The following is a 14,542-nucleotide window of genomic DNA, read 5'->3' as shown; positions in this document are numbered from 1 at the left end:
ATTGAGGACTGAGCTCAAGAAGCCAAGCTCTTGCTTTCTTGACTCTGTTGTGCTGGAATCATCAATAATCTCATGATGTTCATCTCAGTCTACCACGAAAAACTTTCCAGCGCTCCCAGTCTCCCTGGACTTACCTTTCAGCCCCCCTGACTTGTAAATTCAGCAATAAACATGTTAAACTTTTATTCTTGTGTCTAGCGTTCGAGTCCAGGTTTTGCACGTTCCTCGACATTAAGAGAGTTGATGAAGAAGTACAAAGAAGGTCAGAAGGAGTTGCACAGTGTCAGGTGCCAAGACAGGAAAGGTGGTACGGGTTGTGGAGGATATGAATGAGGACAGACATGATTTTAGATCGGTGGCTTTGGCTTCAATTTAATGAAAAGTTTTGAAAAACGTGCAGTCAGAAATTTTGCGGAACACTGAGCAGGTGTTGGATCATCTACTGTTTACATGTAGGCCTCATAGAGGAGTGAAGGATGCCACACTCACTCTTCTTAACCTGCTCTTTAAACATGCGGGAGGCGAGGGGTGTTATACCAGACTTCAATTTAAAGATTTATGCATTTAATAGTATGGAGCCACATGTTTTAATCCACAGGGTTGTGGAGTTAAGCAGTAATTTTGTTGGCTGGATTCTGGACTTCCTGACAGGAAACAGAGAGTTATGGCTGACCACGTCACATCATCCACTGGCTCACTACGAGGATGCGTCCGATCAGGGCATCTTTGATGGCAGAATGATTTATGCAGATGACACGATCTCTGTTAGTCTTTGTGTGGCAAAGAAAGCAGCCGTGGGCCTGTTGTTGAGCATTTTGTCAGGTGGTGTGAAGAGTTTCATCTCCAGCTAAATGTATCAAAAACCAAGGACATGATTGTGGATTTCAGGGAAAAAATCCAGCAGACCTGATGCCACAAACATTGAGGATCAAACTGTGAAGCAGTGTGGAAAAAAGATCCACCAACATTTGTGTTGTTTCCAGAAACTGTCGTCCATTCACAAAGATGAGACCATTATTTTATAGACTGAGTCAGGTTTGTCTTGGTGTTACGGTACGATGAAGGACAAGAACAAACTGACAGGAATTGTGAACTGATCAGGGAAACGCAGCTTAACCTGGAGTCTGTGTGCACCAGACAGCTGCAGAGGATGGCAGCTCCATCTCAAATGACCCCCCACCACCCACCCATTTTCAGCTTCTTCCCACCAGACAGAGGTTTGCAGTCCCTGAATGCAGCATTACAGAAGCAGCTTTGTCCCAGCTGCTATTATTCATCTAAATAAGTTGAAGCAAATTGTGCACAAATCTCTTCCATTTATTTATTAATAATTTTTTTTATAAATAATTTTATATAAAACGGGTTTAAGCTTTTTGTGGTCTGTTTAAAAAGACTGAGGGTTTGAATTTGTAGGAGTCTCTGTGGACTCTGACACTTACAAACAATCTGCAGCGAGCAGGTGGAAAAGATCCCAGAGAGGTGGAGGCATCTTCACCAGGTTTATGGTTAGGTTCTCATTTATATGGGATTTTCAGCAGTTTGACACACGCAAATGGAAATCTTAGAACGGATATGAGACATGACATCTCCCGGTTTCTAAAATTCCCAGTTTTATGAGTAGATCACAGCAGACTTTAAATGGGATTCGTGGCCGTTTCAGGCTTCACTGAGACGTCTAACAGGTGGAGCTCTGAGCTGCTTCAGGCGGTGTGACCCAGAAGGAGGTTCAGCCTGACTCACATGTTCACGCTCCCTTTCATCTTAAATTACTCAGCGTGGAGTCATAAATGATTCCCAGAGAAATTTATTAATTGTTGCTTTAAATATTCAAAAATTAATAATTTTTTTTTAAAAGAGGAAATTTTTGCATGTCAGCTGCTGCCTGCTGGTTTCCAGCTGGTTTCAGTAATAAAGAGATCAGACTCTTCAGTTTCAGACACACACACATCCTGTACTGAAGCTTTTCCTGTGTATTGTGCAGCTACTGAATGACACTCCTGCTGTTGTTTGCTTTGCATTTGTGGTTTATCGTGCATCGTATTCTGCAGCCACAAACAAAGAAGAACAAATCAGACTTTCCACGTGAGACTTTCTGTAAACCGACAGAATCACGTGAGAACAGCAGCTGAGGCCAAAAGTTTATTGATCCTGCAGAAACCAATAAACATAAATAAAGTATAAATAACACTAAAAGGTACTGAGGACATAAATCACATCAACTTATTGAAACTGCTGTCGCAGTTTCAGTCACAAGGCTGTAGTTCAGTGAGAACATATAAAACATACATTATTGATTTTATCTTTTAAAACCGTGGTGCAGTCTGGTGTGAGGTGCTGGGGGAGCAGTCAGAGAGCAGCAGCTGGACCTCAGTGGTTGGACTGGTGGACTACTTCAGTGAAGAGTAGATGATGTCGGTCTCTGGTTTAAGGTGTGAACACAAACACACACAGTTCAAACAACAGGAAACAGGATTACAAGCGTTGTGGTTTAATTGAGACTTTCATTGTTCACACACAGCTCCAGTTCAGGCATGACTGTGCTGGGAACCACCTACGCTGCAAATCACAACAAACTCTGTGACCCAAATCATCTCCTGTCCTACTTAAACGTGCTGTTGTGAGTGCATTTGCACTGAAATTTACACGCATACACAAACAAACTGCATACAGTGCACTAAACATGATGATCTACTGATAATTAGGACTTCACCCACATCTTTTAAATTCAGTGTGTCCGTTTGGCGTCTCGTTCACTCACAGCAGGTATACATATTCCATCTCTCCATGTTTTTTTTTTATCCTCGTCTCCACTAGAATCACTTTATAGTTAAAAATAATCCTTCTTTATCGGATACTAAACCTTGTTGCAGCCCCTCAGGTCATCGCCTGTCTGAAACAAGCTGATTTAGCTCTTCACTTTTCTGGTTTCTGATTGGATGCCCTTCAAAACAAAAGGTCTGAACAGGTGGGTGGGCTTTTTTGGCTAGTGTTACCATATGATGATATCATGCGCTTTGCAACCTTTATGCCCGTCTTTATGACATTAGTGTAGAACAAACTGCATGAAGCTGAGTGTGTAGAGCAGTGTGAGGCCTCGGTTTTGAGTCATAGGGGTTAATTTTCACACAAACCTGAGCGAATTATCTGAAACCGTCCTGGTTTAATGAGGTCATCCACCGCTGGAGTAGGTTTCCATAGTGAAGGCAATTTCTTGAAGCATATTTATAATCAACCTGGCCTTCTGTTGCTCTTATATCTAAACAGCTCAGCTTTGCAGGAAAAAGAGCAGCTTTGGTTTGTTCACAGATGAAGTTAAAGAGCAGCTGTACCCGTGGGCTTCTTCGGTCTGATGCCAGGTTGTCCACGACCATCGGCTTTATGTCTCACCGTTGAGTAGATTGCAGCTGTATCACACTCTCCAGGCAGAGCTGCAACAGTACGGGCATATTATTATATTCCATCTGTGGCAGGACATCTTTATTTGTGCAGAGATGCGATAACCTTTGTGAACAGCTGTGGGGTTTTTCTGCCCCACTTCCAAACACCTCTGCTCTGAAACAACAATCAACCTGAAAGACGTGGTGGGCGTTTCTCTGAAAAACCCAATATCTTTTGATGCCATCGTTTCTTGATGCAGGCACACGCACCGCAGCGCAGAGAGCAAACACTTTCTCATGAACATGAACGCTACTGTTAGCCAAACGAGGACAGCCTGTGGTGAGAAGTCTCCTCAGTCAGGATGCAGCTAGCTGCAGTCAGCAGCAGGAAGTCACTGCTGCGGTTTTACATGTAGAATTTTAAAGAGGTCAACAGGATTCAGACATTCGGTCTGTTCAGCGTGTCTCTTTACATCTCACATTAATAGAGTGATGCGACTGAGTGCCTCCTCGATGAGACGTTTCAGGCATTAGAAGAAGCATGTTCTTCAACCTGCTCAGCCGGGACAAACTTTAGGGATTATGGCTTGAAAACGCCTCAGTGTCCCCTCCCTAAAAAAGGTGGAGGAGGCGGGGAGAGGGGAGTGCATCTCTGCTTAGACTGGTGCTTTTCAATAACCAGGTGATTCCCAGTCCAGAGACTTGTTAAATGCAGGTGACAGAGGCCGTCATCAGAAAAATGAACCTTGAGGAGCCTTAGCGTTAAAGCCGGAAGTCTGCCCTTCATTCACATCTTGATGGACTAAAGTGAGTCATTATCCAAAAATGTTTGGATGTAACTGTAAAACCACCAGTACAGAAACCAATTATCGACCTCTGAGGCTGAAAGCTGCAGCTCCTCTAACAGCCACCTAGAACTCCAAACCTGAGTCCCTCCACATGTTAAAATGTCCAACTTTACAGCAGAAATAAGCAAGTTTACACCCGGCTGTTGTGCTCTCGCTAACCAAGCTAGATACTATTAGCTAACTTTACCTGCTCATCCAGATGTGGCCACTTTGGACTCCAAACAACTAACATGGGGGGGGGGGAATAAGATGACTCTGAGGCTCAGAGACCCATCATAGCTCTGCCCATGCAGTCATTTAAATCCAAACTGCACTGGCTCATGCTGTGGACACTGAGCCAAGAAAAACCGTCTCCATCTTTACTCTGAGAACATGAAGCATTCATGAAGCTTAACGTGCATCAGTGCAACGACACGATTGGCTCATATGTTTCCTGTTTAAGCTGCTGAAACAGGAAGCATGTTCAGTGCCACCATCACCACCACCATCACCATCACCCCACCCCCAGCTCCTGAAAGCAAACCAACACACACACACAAAAAAAATATTACCTCTGCTTTGTTTGATTGGCTGTTGTGGACTCTGTGAGGTCGTCATTCCATTGTAGGTGATGTCATCTGTGACATCATCTTTTGCAGCTTTGCTTTGAGCTGTTGAAAAAATCCCAATTTAATATCCAAAACATTTACAGTAAAGAGTCCACAGCATGAAGCTGCTGCTGTGGTCTTACAGGCAGAGCTTTAAACATGAATCCGTGCATTAACAGGTCATCTGAGCAGTTTGTGTCTGTAAGCGTCTCACGCTACACTCTTCCTGTGAATGCTGCTGACTACCTGTGCATGTATCAAAGCAAAAAGCAGCAGTAGGGTGGCTGAGTCTGCGCCATCAGTCAAAGCTCAAACTGAACTGCAGAGAGGACGAGTTTTAAATGTTTGAAGAAAATCAGGCTGCAGCCAGGTTTCATTCAAAGTGCCACAAACACTCAACACAGCCAAAAATTAATAAATCAGCAATCAAAATGCCAACCAATTATAATATTACCATTGCTTTGTTTGACTGGTTGTTGCTGACGATGTGATATTGTGATCTCACTGTAGATGACATCATCTGTCTTATCTTCTTCTACAGCTTCAGCTTCATCTGCTGAAATGATGCAAATTTAAGAAATTATTGGGAAAGTGTTTACAAACTGTAACAATTTTTACATGCAATGATACAGAATTTAAATACAAAAATCTTAAAATAATGAATCCAGAAGTCTGAGTCTCACCTTCAGGTTTAATATGAACATGTCGTCTCACCAACAAAACCAGTAGCACCAGCAGGACCAGTAAAACTGCTACACACACTGATACAAACAGCAACAGCACAGAGATATGAAGAGGGGAACCAGGAGAGGTGGATGTAGGTGGAGGTGTGGATGTAGGTGGAGGTGTGGTGGTGTGTCTCTCTAAAATAAAGCAAACACAGTCATTAAGTTATGGTCACATTGTGAATGTTGAAACCTGCAGAAACACAGACAGGTGAGTGTGTCACCTGTGACAGTGATCCAGCTGGATGGAGACTCTCCATGACCGCTGATGTCACACTTGTAGAGGCCTTCATCAGACCTGGAAACATGCTGGATGGTCATGTTACGCGTAGTCTCATTGCCAATGAAGGTGCCATTTTTGAAGAAAGCAGCTGGGAGGTTGGAGGGAGTGGTCTTTGTTTGACAGAGCAGAGTGACGTCATCTCCCTCCATCACAGGGAGGACAGGACTCTGCAGGATCACTGATCCACCTCAACACAGAGACAAACTACAGCATTTCATCCATTTACACACAGCTTCATCAACACTAACTCCACACACTCAGCTTACCAGAGACTGTGAGATTAACCATGTTACTGATGGCACCCTCTCTGGACTCACACCAGTAAACTCCACTGTCCCCTTTGACGATGTAGCTGATGTTACAGGAAGAATTAGCTGAACCAGACAATCCGCCCCACCCATCTCCACACTGAGTCCTCTGTTGTTTGCTTGTGTTCCTCCTCAGAGTCCATCCAGCAGAGCTGTCGTCCTCCTCACAGCTCAGAGACACAAAGTCTCCGTTAAAGAACTGAGAGCTGCTGGGACTCACAGTCAGACGAGCTGTGAGGGTTACAATGAAACATGAAGCCAAACAGGTCATATTAGTGAGCATTGATCAGGTTGAAGCTGTGACAGAAGAAGGTTACTGACCTTGGTTTGTTGTGCAGCTCAGCAGTGAGATCAGAACTAAAGAAAAATGACACTCAGGTTGGTTTGAGGTGAACACAAAGAACAACTCCACACAAACAGCTGACAGACCCACAAACTCGTCTCTCTCTGATAGATCTGCTCATGTTAGAGTTGATGCAGCAACAAGTGTCAATAAAGTTTGGAAAACACATGAAAAGTGTGAAATACTTAAAAAATGTATTGGGCCTAATCAGAGCTGCTGTGTTTCCTGGACTCCTGAGCAAAGATACAGAGTCAGTTCAGACCTGCAGTTGGTCCTCATGGTGTTTGAACTTGAATTCAGCCTGATTAGTTTTTCATGTCTTCTCCTCCATCATCAGTTATCAGGAGAGCAGACAGTCAAAGGTCAATAATTCAAACAAACACAGAGATTCTACTTACAGAGCAGACACAGCACAGATGTTTCCTTCATCGTCCTTCTCACTCATTTGAGCTTTTTTTCATTTCTCTCACTGACACCAAGTAAAGCCCCGCCCTCTTCCTCTGAGCACCAGCTTTACTATTGGTGCAGAGGCGGGGTGGGGGGGACTCACTTTTCTTTTACTTAACTAAGTTTACGTACACAGACTGATGCAGCAGTTTTCTTTTATGAATTAAAACACTATTACTGAGTGCTGCTACACAACAACACATGAACATAAGCAACTTTAAAACAAAACAAACAAAACTGACTTTGGTCTCTGACCTCTAGATTGGGTAATGGAAAAATATAGATTCATATTTCATATTAATACTACCCTGCCAGATATTTGTGCATACACAGTGTGAGTTTGAACACGATCAGTTACACTCAGCAGCCTCGTCTTCATGCGCTCTGTGTTAGGACAGGATGTCAGCTTCAGAGCTGATTTATTTCTTCGTGGCACAGTTTCAGAAAGCTGCTGGAAACTTTCTTCAGAGATTTTGGTCCATACTGACATGATATCATCACACAGTTGCTGCAGAATGGTTGGCTGCACAGCCATCATGTGAATTTCCTGTTCACCATGTCCCATGATGTCAACAACCACAGCACATTCACTCACCTTTCTGCCTCATTCTGGTGCTCAGCTTAAACTTCAGCACCTCTTCTTGACCATGACGACATGTCTGAATGCGTTCAGCTTCTAGCATATCTCTGATTACACATATGTGTTAACAACCAGTTGAACAGGTGTACCTAATGACCCGAACTGCGTTCCACTTGGCCCGTCAAACTCCTACAGACTAACCAAGCACAATAAGATGCCTTCTTTAGCTGAATGGCTCGCTTCACCTCCAGTGACCCCAATCTGGTTTGGGGGTTACCAATACGACAGGCACCAACCACCCTGCAGCCACAGATCTGAGCAGCAGTGGAGGTGCGGAACATGGTCCATTTAGACTCAATGTCCTCAGCCTCCCTCAGAATGCTGTCGAAGTTCTGCTGGAGGTGGGAGTTGAAGATCTCGCCAACTGGGGCTTCTGCCAGGCATTCCCAGCGCACCCTCACAACATGTTTAGGTGAGCCAGGTCTGTCCAGCTTCCTCCCTCGCCACCTGATCCAACTCACCACCAGGTGGTGATCAGTTAACAGCTCATCAGCTCCTCTCTTCACCTGAGTGTCCAGAACATACGGGTGCAGATCTGCTGATACGATTACAATCAATCATCGACCTGCAACCTAGGGTGTCCTGGTGCCACATGCATTTATGGACATTCTTATGTTTGAACATGGTGTTCGTTATGGACAAACTGTGGTTCACAGAAGTCCAATAACAAGACACCATTCAGGGTCAGATCGGGCAGGCCGTTCCTCCCAATCACGCCTCTCCAGGTCTCACTGTCATTGCCCATGTGAGCATTGAAGTCTCCCAACAGGACAATGGAGTCCCCAGATGGAGCACCCTTGAGCACCCCACCCAGCGACTCAAAAAGGGTTGGTACTCTGAATTGTCATTTGATGCATAAGCACAGTCAGGGCCAGTTCCCTGGCACGAAGGCGCAGGGAAACAACCATCTCGTCCACTGGTGAAAACTCCAACGTACAGGCAGCAAGCCGGGGGGATACAAGAATACCCACCCCAGCTTGCCGCTTCTCACCAGGGGCACCTCCAGACTGGAACAGAGTCCAGTCTCCAGGGGACTGGTTCCAGAGCCTAGGCCATGCATTAAGGTGAGCCCAACTATATATAGCCAGTATCTCTCAACCTCATGCACTAGCTCAGGGTCCTTCCCCACCAGAGAGGTGACAATCCATGTCTCAATAGCAAGTCTCGATAGCCGGGGATCAGTCTGCCAGGGCCTTTGCCTGGACTGCACGGCACCCGACCCCTAGGGCGCCTCCTGCAGGTGATGGGCCTACAGCAGGCTGAGCCCATGTCGTCTCTTTGGGCTGTGCCTGGCCAGGCACCACGGGCGAATGTCCGGCCAGCAGATCCTCTCCCTCATGCTCCCTCCCCAGGCCTGGCTCCAGGGTGGGGCTCTGGTAACCCTATCCTGGGCAGGGTGAACTGTTTCCTCACTGACATTTCAAAAAAAGTGTCAACAAGCAAAAGATTTAGTTACTAATTATATCATTATTATTAGTATTCTTACAAATACCAAAGCAAATATAAACTCAGTTTTTCTGTTTTCTCATCATATGACCTGTTCAGAGTACCCCACCCTGATCTATGGAAGATGGATGATAATCATAATAGAGCCAAATGTTACTGTATGTATACAAAACTCAACACTTCCTGTATGGATTTCAAAATAAAAGCCCTCTAATGGTTCAAGGGGTAGAAACCTTTATTTCATATTAAGGCTTTATTGACAAATGTTAAAAAGGAACATCACAATATTCACTTTATTCATGCTAACTTTGTCATGCTATAGAATAAACCTCGTCCCCATCTGAGGATGTGTAACAAAACACAATCCCCTGTTCAAACAGGAAGCTTAGTTTTTATAAATATTAGGTCCATCTGATGACAAATATGTAGGAGAAATGAAAAAAAATGCATCATAAACAGGAGCTCAGGTCTCAGGAGGTTAAATATGCATCTGAAAAAAAGTCAAGACCTCAAAACAGTCATGTGCTCAACACAGTTTATTTAATCATGATGGGACATGAACACAGTCAACATGCATTAACCCAAAGGAAACATAATAACTTGGTTACATTTTATTATTTTTCAGACCAATTCAAACTGAGTATTTTCAGGCTGGCTAACAGTTGGCTGGTGCTGCATTACAGATGTTTTCAGAGGGAAAGCTGTGCCGTCAGCTCGCTGAGCTTCCCCTTTTTTAGGAGGGATGATATTTGGTAATTACCTTTTTTAGCAAAAAAGAGGCTTGAAAAGAGGAAGCAGCACAAACATGTTTATGTTTCACAACCACATCCTACTGAGCGAACATCTCTTTGAAATGTAACTGTTTAAAGTTGACACGACTCATCTTCTGATTTGATGCTGCGCAAATCAAAGTGAATACACATCAAACTTTTAAAATGTCTAACCATACACAAATATCAGGCTTTTTTTCCTCTTATTTCTCTAATTTTAGCCTCCTCGTCTCCTCCGTCCTGCTGTCTCAGTGCTCCGTAGTGAAGCATGTCTCAGGTACAGGAAAGAGGAGGCTGCAGGAGGAGCTACACTGTAAGGATGCACTGCTGTATCCTTTGTAGAAATGGTTTTACCTTCAATGTTATAAAGAAAAGAGTCAAGATGATGAATCGCAGCCGTGCAAACCAAGAAATGACAAAGACACCTGTGCAGTCTATGGATGCAGCCTGATGACCAAGCGAGGCCACCGAGTTCAGCAGCTTCACTGCTTGGTGAAGCCCAACACCCACGAGGACTGAGTCTGAATTATGTGAAGACGTGTTAATGGAGCTGTCAGCAGCTGCTTAAATACTAAAACCACACGACTCTGACACGCTTACAGGTTCTAGACTGACACCAACTGCAGACCAAGCAGGACAGATCACGAGAAAAAGCTTCTCCTAATGGACCTAATGGGACGGCCATATCATGACCCTCCCCTCCGTATGGTTACACCTGTGAATAAGGGTTCCACATCATCACACTTCACTGAACACAAACTACAGTAACACGAGCAATACAAAAGAGCACAACAGCCACAAGCCAGATTAGGGATCATTCATTCCAAGGTACTGATTTACTTATCATCCATAAATAATCCTAGCTAAAGGGATCTGCTGACCCTGCAGTGGTCCCATAACACAACCAGTTACTAACAAAGTGGCCAGCAGTCTGTAAGAACTGGTCATCTCAGCACTTATTCAGAACACACATGAAAACCAGAAACAGGTCAGAGTTGAGTCAGGGTGCAGCAGGGTCTCGCCAAGAAGGGCCAGGAGGACAGCCGTCCCATCCAGCTCCACACTAGTGTTCAGGTAGTTCACTGTGGGAGGTGCTTCCACACTACGTCAGAGGTGTGAGAAGGCAACTGCCTAAACCAGCCACCCCACCAAAAACAAACACACGTGTTGTGAGCATACACCTCCACCCACATCCACCACCGAGCTACAGTTGACACAATAAACTCCTCACACACAACCGGCTCTCTTAAAATAGTAAGTTGTGGAACCGCTCATCAAGAATAACCACTGCAGTGTGTGAGCAGACAGTTCCCTGTGTACTACATCTGCTCCTCCCACCAATTACCTGGAAGAGATGAGAAGACAACCCCAGCCCTGAGGCCGTCACATTATTCTGTTTAATCCACAGTCATGCACCCACACTCACACTGTCACACATTATGTTGTCAGCTGGTTCAGCCACTGTGTAGTTACACTGTAACAGCTGATCTCTGCATGATGATTCAAACCTCACATGACAAGTCTGGTCATTCAAACAGCTGCTGAAGCTGAAACACTGATTCTAACACTGTAACACACACGACACTGAGTTTTAGATCAGAGGTCAATCACACACCGGACACAATGTATGAGTGCAGCTTAAATAACAGGTATTTACAATCTTATACACAAATTTGATGAATTCTCTTTATAAACAGTGTTTTACGAAGAATAAAAACTACTTCAAACTCATTGATTCTGATGTATGTGCAGCACTAATACTACTGCACATACATTAATATTACCTGAGTAATTCAGCTTTACTTGGTGTGAGCTGTAAAAACAGTGTGGGTGATAAAGCCGCTGACACACAGGCCAAATTTTAGAGATTTGAAATCTGCTGCTGATCGCTGTCTGCTGGACGTTCACCATCTCTGAGGTCAGGCTGTCCTCAGATCAGCTTTCTTATGTTCATTTTCTGTAGCTCAAAAAAGAAAAGCTACAGCAAGAAGCAGAAGAGGAACATACGGGTGAACTACGAGTCCAAAAGAACCGCTCCAGCTCCGCCCTCTGGGCTCACCTGCAGGTAGAAACAGGTGTGAGGTGTCAGCTGTCAGGTAGGTGACGAGTGAAGAACAGAACAGAATCCATTTCCTCTTCAAACTGCTGTCAGACATTATCTACTGCACTCTGATCACATCACTCAGACCAGCTGCTTTCTACAAAGTCTCATCAACAACATCTTTAGAAACAAACATCAACAACCAGGAAGCAGCTTCACCTCTGATCACAGACACACTGAACTCTGCTCACTCACCTGGAGGAGCAACACTCAGGTAGATGATGCTGGGTGCCTTGTTACTACGGCCCTTTTCTATCTGGATGATGCGACACTCGTATGTCCCAGAGTCATTAACTGTCACATTCTTCATAATCAGAGACACGTCTCCATCCTTCATCCGTCTGTCCTGCAGATCCACCCGGTTCCTGTAAACTGGATTCTGCTCTCCTGGATCGAACCGTCCGTCCCGGTACAAATACACGTGTTCATCTTCTAGAACAGGTTTGGCCCACACTACAGCTCTGATCTGGTTCTTATTTGGAGCTCGACATGGCAGAATGACGTTCTGTCCAGGCTCAGCTGTGATGTTTCTCTGCTCTGAAAGAGGAAACAGCACAGAGGTTAAAGCTTTTTTTCTCATGGAGAGCAGTTTTGAAAAGCCAAAAATCTCACATTTTGGGTTACAACACATCATCGTGCTCCTTGTGACATCATCTCCAACTCTGAGTAGAGTCGTAGACTGGGGTGGCTGTGACTGGGAGGTAGAGGAAGTCATATAGTAATTGGATGATTGATGGTTTGATGCCTGCATGCCAAAAGATCCTTGGGTAAGGCACTGAAAGCCGGGATCCATTCACAGCGGTGTGAATGTTACACAGGAAGCACTCACATGTAGCATAAAGTGCTCTGAGTGCTTGAGTAGAGTTAGTTAAGTGCTATATAAGAGCCATTTACTGTAACCGCTCATTGTGGACGGCAGCTGCTGTAATGTTTGCACATTTATCCTGGACTGTGTGGCGCCTGTTAAACTCTCAGAGATTTTAATATCACACAAGGCTCCACAGACCTTATTCTTCCAGCTCAGACATTTCTCTGAGGTCCTGCAGCTTCCACAGGAAAAATACAGATATTTCAAACAAGACCGTTACATCAGCATGACAATAATTCCAGCATATGTAAAACAGAAAGAAACCGTCGGTGTGGTTTGTACCAGCTGCTCCTCACCTGCACACACGGAGACGCCAACAAGCAGCAAAGCGCAGCAGAGAGACGCGCATGTTCCTGCAGACATTTCCACCTTTGTTTCCGCGGATCTTTGTTAGTTATAAATGCCGTTTGTTAGGATTCCCCATCAAAAACAGGACCCGAGTTTAGATCTTAGTTTAAGCTCTAAACAAAGCGGCTGTGAACGCCGATCTGCCTTCGGGGAGGAGGGAAAGGAGGAGGACGCGTGACGGGACGAGTATCAACTGTCAGCAACTCCCGGAAACCCTGAGCTCGCTGATTGAGGAAGTGGGTCAAATTTTGTTGCGCTTTACTGCCAGATGTAACCTGCACCGGGTTCCCTCACAGCTCGGAGACAAGCGTTGGTGTTTTGTGTGTTTCAGACTGACACAGAGGCGCGCTTTGGTGAAATGCTGCTCCATTTAAGGAGAGATCGGGATTCCCCCTGAGTGGGAAATCCCGATCTCTCCCAGCGAGAGAACAACCCCGCCAGTAACGCTATCACACGTGTTTACTTTCGGGTAGCGTGTTTGTTGTGTACCAAGGAGCTGGAGTACAAAAACTACAATATTTGTTAATTAACTATGATAAACACAAAGGACAGAAGCACACAGTGTTCACAAAGCTTCATGCTTTCTCTCAGTGAACAGATTAAGGTGCTGGATGAGGTCCTGCTCTCCATTAGTGGAGGATAATGACTTTAGGGGGGTTGTGTCTGAGAGCAGTATTACATTAGAAAAATGATTTATTTGTTAACCGCTCTATTTCCCTCTCCTTTGGGCTGAAAAGGCCGTGGTGGAGACAAAATATCAGATCTGGTCTTCCCCTGCTGTTTTTCTGAAGCTCGTATAAACGAGAACATGAAGTGAAAAATATCACTTCAGTGCAAAACTTTGACTTATTTTTCAGAAAAAGGAACAGAGTCGGGCCACGTGACTCGGCTCCTCAGTGGGTCTGGGATGAACCAAAACAGCCCCAAACCTGCAGGTCCAAAATAAATAAATAAATAAATAAAAATAGCCCCAAACCAGCAGGTCCAAAAAAAAAAAAAAACAGCCCCGAAACTGCAGGTCCAAAAAAAAAAAAAACAGCCCCGAACCTGCAGGTCCAAAAAAAAAAAAAACAGCCCCGAACCTGCAGGTCCAAAAAAATCAGCCCCGAACCAGCAGGTCCAAAAAAAACCAGCCCCAAACCAGCAGGTCCAAAAAAACAGCCCCGAACCAGCAGGTCCAAAAAAAAAAAAAAACAGCCCCGAACCTGCAGGTCCAAAAAAAAAAAAAAAAACAGCCACAAACCAGCAGGTCCAAAAAAACCAGCCCCGAACCAGCAGGTCCAAAAAAAAAAACCATCCCCAAACCAGCAGGTCCAAAAAAACAGCGCCAAACCAGCAGGTCAAAATAAATAAAAAAAAGAGCCCCGAACCAGCAGGTCCAAAAAAAACAGCCCCAAACCACCAGGTCCAAGAAAAACAGCCCCAAACCCGCAGGTCCAAAAAAAAAAAAC

At 44.7% G+C, this 14,542-nt stretch overlaps 1 protein-coding gene across 1 annotated transcript; it reads right to left on the bottom strand.

The window, feature by feature from the left end:
* Positions 1–9,568: 9,568 nt before the first annotated feature.
* LOC115776584 (myelin-oligodendrocyte glycoprotein-like) lies at positions 9,569–13,259 on the bottom strand. The gene is made up of 3 exons (XM_030724307.1): positions 13,040–13,259; positions 12,071–12,412; positions 9,569–11,833 (listed from the first exon to the last, which is right to left on the bottom strand). The coding sequence occupies exons 1-3, from the start codon at positions 13,104–13,106 to the stop codon at positions 11,739–11,741; spliced, it is 504 nt and encodes a 167-aa protein (XP_030580167.1). The 5' UTR covers positions 13,107–13,259; the 3' UTR covers positions 9,569–11,738.
* Positions 13,260–14,542: the final 1,283 nt, after the last annotated feature.

This window comes from Archocentrus centrarchus, unplaced genomic scaffold, assembly GCF_007364275.1.
Source record: "Archocentrus centrarchus isolate MPI-CPG fArcCen1 unplaced genomic scaffold, fArcCen1 scaffold_33_ctg1, whole genome shotgun sequence".
In the NCBI taxonomy this organism is placed as follows: domain Eukaryota; kingdom Metazoa; phylum Chordata; class Actinopteri; order Cichliformes; family Cichlidae; genus Archocentrus; species Archocentrus centrarchus.
The sequence above is the reverse complement of the archived record's forward strand: the minus strand, read 5'-3'. Positions and strand labels throughout refer to the sequence as shown.

Coding starts and splice junctions, on each gene's coding strand:
- LOC115776584 (XM_030724307.1), bottom strand. CDS start 13,106: ATGTCTGCAGGAACATGCGCGTCTCTCTGCTGCGCTTTGCTGCTTGTT. Junction 12,413..13,039: donor TGGCGTCTCCGTGTGTGCAG/GTGAGGAGCAGC, acceptor TTCCTCTTTCAG/AGCAGAGAAACATCACAGCT. Junction 11,834..12,070: donor CCTGAGTGTTGCTCCTCCAG/GTGAGTGAGCAG, acceptor TTCTACCTGCAG/GTGAGCCCAGAGGGCGGAGC.